Genomic DNA, 6518 nt, shown 5'->3' on the forward strand with positions numbered 1-6518 from the left:
AAAATGTATCAGTCAGCTGATGTGGGCTGGTGGAAGCTCGATCCAGCACACCACTGCCCCCAGGAAGAGTGAGGCCCTAGGAAGATAGGGACCCAAGCAAAGGGTGAACCAGCAAGGACAGAGACAGATCCTGGTCTTTGAGGATGGAGGGAGGAGGGAGAGAACGTGGGGCTGGAGCAGGCAAGGCACAGAAAGCTTCTTGGAGGAGGGGGAGCCCAGAGCTGAGCCCTGGAGAGCTGGAGGTGCTCCATGGGGAGAAAGGGAGCATGACTTGAGTGAAGGCCTGGGCGGAGGGGGACTAGGAGAATCTGGGACGGAGTAAGGGGCCAGCGTGGGGTGAACATGCACTCAAACTTACACTTGTATCATCTGTTCTTCTTTTCAGGTCATTTTGCATGATGTTCTGAAGTTCTTGTTTGTATATATTGTGTTCCTACTTGGATTTGGAGTAGGTAATTGATTTATTAAAGAATTGTAGCTGCCACATTGATAGAGCACTTTCTACAGTTATCGCAACGAGAAAGGATATAGAGGCTTCAGGAGCAACTATACCTTGCTGCATGCCAGGGGGCATTTTGCAAGCCTTATCTCACTCACTTGATCATCATCGTGCCCATGCACATATATGGGTAGGGAGCTCCTGCCGGGTGTCACTTATGCACAGATTCAAGCCAGGTCTGTCACAGCGATCTCCTCTGTGCCATGCCATGCCCCGCCCCCACCCTCCACTTTCACAGTGTAGAGACATTTGTACAGAGAGGGAAGCTGAAGCTTGTAGAAATTGGATGGATGGTCTTTGAAAAACGGAAGCCAAGTCTGCCTTTGGTCCCGCCCTTCCACATCCCGTCCTTCCCGCAGTTTGCTTCACATTTCTCGGTGGACTTGCAAAAGTTTCTGGCAGAGTGGGGTGAAAAGATCATGGACCTTCCCCATGAATTGTTTCGAAACCCTCTTGTCGTTGTGATACCCTCTGGTCTGCTGGGAGCCTGGGGTGCGGAACCCCTCTCGAACACTCTCCATTTACAGCAAAGGAAAGGGCACCATCCAAGTGCATTTCTAGGTCTTGAATAGAGAATGATAGCTTTATTTCCCCCTGCCAGATTAAAAAAAAAAGCCATCATTGACATTTATAGATCGCTCTTTCCATCTGTCTAGCTTTCCTGGGTCAGAATTTCCCTGCGTATTGGCTTCATTGGCTGCTCTTTAATTCACCTGTTAGTTTGCTCATCCATCCATTCATTCAGTCAATCAGCAATGAGTAACTACAGGGGTGTGTGGGAAAGGAGAGAGGAGCGAGCCCTGGGCCTTGCCCATAAGGAACTTAAGATGAAGAGACTTGGGATTTTGCAGTCTTAGGGAAAGAGGGGGAGGACGCCCAGGTTACAGGTATTTGCTGGGGGAGCCAAGGACACACACAATGATTAGTGATCGTGGGCTGCACTGCAGGGTAGAAGAGGAAGATAGGAGTACTGCCTTTGTTAGCAGAGGCTCTTTCTGCAGGGAATCAGAGTAGAGAAAGCAGCCTGATGTGGCTTCCAGAGAGGCTAAGGCTGACGATGGGGTTAAAGGAGCCAGGGAGAGGGAAGCAGCAGGCGTTCTGTGTGTACGTGCAAGTAGTCACGCACTGGTTGGGTAATTAGCCAGGCGGAGTGGCTGAAGGGAACCCCCGTTGTGTCGTCCCAGCCCTGGCCTCGCTGATTGAGAAGTGTCCCGAGGACAGCGGGGACTGCAGCTCCTATGGCAGCTTCAGCGACGCCGTGCTGGAGCTCTTCAAGCTCACCATTGGCCTGGGGGACCTGAACATCCAGCAGAACTCCAAGTACCCCATCCTCTTTCTGATCCTGCTCATCACCTACGTCATCCTCACCTTTGTCCTCCTCCTCAACATGCTCATTGCCCTCATGGGAGAGACCGTGGAGAAGATCTCTCAGGAGAGTGAGCGCATCTGGCGCCTACAGGTGAGTCGGGGCTGCCGGGGGGCCGGATGGAGGACTCTGCTGAGTTCATGGTCACTGAAACCATCAGCTCCAGTGGGTCTGGGTTGGACCCTGGCGACTGCATTGGCTCGCCTGGTGACTGACCGGGTTGGCCGAAGCCTTCATCGAGGTTCCTTGAGGGCAGGGTCTAGGGTTCCCATGACAGCACAGGCGAGGAGAAACATGGAAGCTTATGGGAGGACTTGGTTGAGAATTCCAAGTGTGATGTGGATGTTGAGTTATGACCTTGGGCTGCTTTGGGAGCAGTAGAGTCTAAGACAAAAGAGGGAACATCCTGCTCTAGCCCAGCTTGGGCTCAATACTCCTCATAGGCAGTGAGACCCACACACTGAAGGATATTAACCCACAGGATGAGTCCAGGGGTAGGGGTCACGTTGAAGAGAGGCCGCGAAACCATACCTCATGAGGAATGGTTGTTGGAACCAGCGAGAGCTCCTTCAGCCATACCTGGGAAAGTATGGAGCGTTGGTGGTATCAAGTGTGTGTTGGGCTCCTACCTGTGGCAGTGAGTTTGAATAACTCCCTTTGGAGAACCCAAGAGAACCAAAGCAATGTGCCGGGGGAACCATAGAGAGAAAAGCTTTCGTTTGACATAAGACATTTCTAGCGATTCAGGTCTCCTTAATGAGACAGTGTGTCTCTTGCTGATAACAGTCAGGAGAGATTTGACAGATCGTTTCCAGGAAAACTGCCAAGGGGATTCCAAGACTGGCACAAGGGTAGGACGACATGCCTTTAAAACCTTCCTTGTTTCTGGGGTTCCAGCTCAGACTAGTTGGACTTCCAGAAACATTCATATCACACTTAAAATGATTTGAACACCTTGCTGGGTTTTTTCTTTCACTTTTGAATTCTGTAGATTAGTAGATCCCTCAGGCTCTGTGTATGCATTAGGCATCCAGTGGAAGTTCAGTAGGCTGTGTGCGCGCACGCACCGCATGCATGTGCACGTGTCTGCATGCCCTCGGAGGGTGTCGTCCTCCCCGGGCTAGAGTTGAATCACGGCTCCTCGGCAGCATGCTTTGTCTTGTTTATTTCCCCAGAGAGCCAGAACGATCTTGGAGTTTGAGAAAATGTTACCAGAATGGCTGAGAAGCAGATTCCGGATGGGAGAATTGTGTAAAGTAGCAGAGGAGGATTTCCGGCTGTGCTTGAGGTAAGAGAGAGAAAGGCCCCTTCCTTGGGGGCTGTCTTGGGGCTGGAGAAAGAGAGAGGAGTTTGCGGGGTGGGGGGCGGGGGCGGGATGGTAGAGCAACAGCGTTTGCCTTAAACACTGCCGCTGTCTGTCCTGGTCTCTTCAGAAGGTGGAGTTTGCTTTGGGGGTGTGTTAGGCAGGGTTCTCTAGAGAGATAAAACCAAATTCCTGATAATATAATATATTTATTTATAAAGATAATTAGATATATAACGAGAAATGAACTGTTAAATCATATACAGATAAATATACAATACAAGAAACAAACAGTTAAATTAGAAAGCACTATAAATGGCTTAGTGCAACTCAAATCCGTGAGAGAAAATTGAGAGACTAGCAGTCCTTCAAGTCTCTATCTGATGCCAGATCTTCCTCTATTTGTAGAGAGAGCTAGGCTATGTCAGCACAGCAGCCAATCACAAGGCAGGTCACCAACTGCCAGTCCCCAGCTCCAGAGAAGTCTTAAAGGGACCTCAACTTACAGCGACACAGTCCACAGGCTAGGCGTCCCACAGGCAGTGTAGCCTTTAAATTGAGGCACAGAACAAGCAAGGCAGCTGCACACTGGCCCGATGATCACAGAGCGAGAGACAAGAAAGGCAAGGCTCACCAAGCCATCCATCTCTCCGCCCCTCAGTCAATCCCACCTGCGTTTATCAGCCAGGCTGGCACAATAAACTATCTCAGGGGGGTTGCTGGATGAGGGCTCCCCAGTTTCAGGAGCGGGAAGGATGGAGACTCTGCTACCAGCAGTCTCCCTCTCTGCCTGCTTGGCTTAGAAAGGACTGGCCTACATGGTTCGCTCGTCGACTCTGAGTGGGCTCCTGTAACACCAGGAATTGGTGGCACATTTTATCACTGGCAGAACTGAAATCGAGATGGTAACTCTGGACAGTTTTCAAGCTTTTTGCCTTTTGCAAAAAAGCACTCACACAGTCCGGTGCCATGTTTTTGGACCATCTCCATCTCTTCCTGTGCCCCCACCAGACTAGCTGGCCCTACAGTGCACCTTCTTGGAGTATAACCTTCTCTTCACCTACTTCTTTGACTGAAAGCCCTGTTCCCGGGAAGTTATCATTTCTGACTGTACTTGTTGGCCTCACAAATGTGGCTGACTTGGACAGCCTCCTTCTGAAAGTGAACGTAAGGCACCCCGAGGCCTCTTGCTGTAATCCCACCCGCCGGACACTGCCTATTGGACCAGGGGCTTGGACTCTCTTAGCAGCTGTCCAGTTCACCCTATGTGCTATCAAGTAGAAGTGTTCTGTCGGGTCTTAGCTATGACCTTTATGGAAGTTGTCACCAGGACATTCTTTAGTGACATCACTGGGTGGGTTTGAATCACTAGCCTTTAGACATCTGGTTTGAACAGTAACCTCTTTAGTGCAACCTTATTCTAGTTGTCCGTCTATGAGTTTCACTCACATCTTCTCAGCCGGGCCTGCCTGACTGCCTTCCTCTTTTTCCCAGGGGGCACCCTTTGACTTCCCAGGCCAGCTCCTGGTGTCTGAAGATGCGCCTTTGACATCTCTCTGAGAAACTTGCAGTCTTTCCACTGTAGGCAGAGAATGATCTCTTGAGACCGGGGAAAATGGGCACTCCGGGCAGCTTTCAAACCCTAGTCATGCTGCTTCGACCAGGTGGGGCAGGGGGAGTCTGGATCCCTGGGTTGGTCAGAAGGAGGCTGGGGAGTCTGTCCAGAAATAGGACCCTCCCAACATGGTACTGCTTGTTTGCATTTAATGAGGTGCCCTTGTGAAGTAATGAGAACAATTATCACACTCTCAGGATCAATGAGGTCAAGTGGACGGAATGGAAAACACACGTCTCCTTCCTTAATGAGGACCCGGGACCTGGAAGGCGGACAGGTACTCCTGCTGTGAGGCAGTGTGTGGGCCACACCTGTCTGATTGCATGACCTTGGGCAAATCAACTCCCAGGGCCCTGATTTCTCCATCTGTGAAATGGGAAGGCTGAGTTAAAATTGGTTCCTAGGTCCCTCCCCCACTCTGATATTTTCTCACCTTAGTTGGGTTAAGTTTTAAAAACCAGGTGATGCACCTAAGATATGGCGGGCACCCAGGGTAAAGGGCTGAATTTCTAGAAATTTCCTTCTTTTGTTCATAGCAGACTTAAACAAAGTCCAAAATTCGTCCAGAAGCAACAGCAAAACCACTCTCTACGCATTTGATGAAATAGATGACTTTCCAGAAACGTCGGTGTAGAAGCAGAACCCGAACCCAGAGCTCGTGTGAGCCGGAGCTAGCTGATACCTCAGGCCGGACCCTGGACGCCACTTGCCCGAGAGCGGAATACACCCTCATGCTGGGTGGGTGATGAACTGAGCTCAGAGGCAGGTGTCTGTTGGTCTGAATGGGGAACATCCTGGAATTTGTTACGCTGCAAAGGGTCTGTGTAACCCCACGGCCAGCAGTCCTAAGGTCCCTGATTTCACCAAATGCAGATCTGCCTGGCTAGAAGAGAGGGGTGCTGGGGATTGGGCAGGGGCATAGGGGGAGCAGGAAAGGAGTCTTTCCTCCCACAATCTCTCCTTGACAGCCCCCGGCACCACCTCCACTGCAGCCCATGCTTCCCTCCTATGAGTAGGTCTGATTTTGTGGGAATCTCTCTATTCCCTCCCAGAATGTTCTAGAATGTTCAAGAGGCTGAGCTAAGATGAACATCCTAGGGAAGGGGGTAGTGAGTTATGGAAATGCTCTTTGGACACCTTCAGGGAACAGGGCATGGCCCTTGGAATGAGAGTGTCCTTGGTACCCCAAGGCTCGAACTGTCTCACAAAGAGTCATTTTTCCATAGCATCATTCAGGCGGAATGCTTATTTTCAAAGTAGGAAGGACATTTCAAGTTTTGAATGAAAATTACTTCAAGTGAAGTGTGTGCCTTTTAGAAGCTGAGACACAGAGTTTGGGCTTCTGGGCTAGATGTAAGTGTTATGTACTTGGCCTCAGGTTGGCCACAAGGACAAAAAGCTTTTCTTTACACACACAAAGGTCCTCACGGGACACGCCAAGCTGGTCCCAATGGGACTGCTGTGATCTGGGTGAAAGGGCTTGGCTCCTTTCCTGGTCCCAGTTCTGCAATAGCGCATGCCTCCGAGCAGCGACAGTGGCTTAATCTGAAACAGAAGTAGCAACTGCTCTATTTATAAGGCTTAAGATCCCAGAAGTTACTATTACACACAAGTGTTTCTCACTGAGGGGAATTGAACAAAATACCTAACATGCTCTAGGTACATGATCTTTTTAAACTGTGAAATTTAAAGTTGAAACGGGGAAGGCTTGTGAGAAAAAAAAAATGTTTGCCAA

General features: G+C 50.1%; 1 protein-coding gene across 2 annotated transcripts in view; it reads left to right on the forward strand.

The window, feature by feature from the left end:
* TRPV3 (transient receptor potential cation channel subfamily V member 3) overlaps positions 1-5657 on the forward strand; it is a 27034-nt gene extending 21377 nt beyond the window's left edge. The window contains exons 13-17 of one of the 2 annotated variants that reach the window (XM_004716163.2): positions 386-452; positions 1684-1958; positions 3041-3153; positions 4981-5060; positions 5320-5657. In XM_004716163.2, coding sequence (XP_004716220.1) covers positions 386-452; positions 1684-1958; positions 3041-3153; positions 4981-5060; positions 5320-5417 — 633 coding nt within the window. In that variant the 3' untranslated portion in view covers positions 5418-5657. The remainder of the gene's footprint in view (positions 1-385; positions 453-1683; positions 1959-3040; positions 3154-4980; positions 5061-5319) is intronic. The other variant, XM_004716164.2, reaches the window with a different exon arrangement.
* The last annotated feature ends 861 nt before the right edge of the window (positions 5658-6518 follow it).

Source organism: Echinops telfairi, unplaced genomic scaffold, assembly GCF_000313985.2.
Source record: "Echinops telfairi isolate 266 unplaced genomic scaffold, ASM31398v2 ScPeMD7_2010;HRSCAF=2546, whole genome shotgun sequence".
NCBI lineage: Eukaryota > Metazoa > Chordata > Mammalia > Afrosoricida > Tenrecidae > Echinops > Echinops telfairi.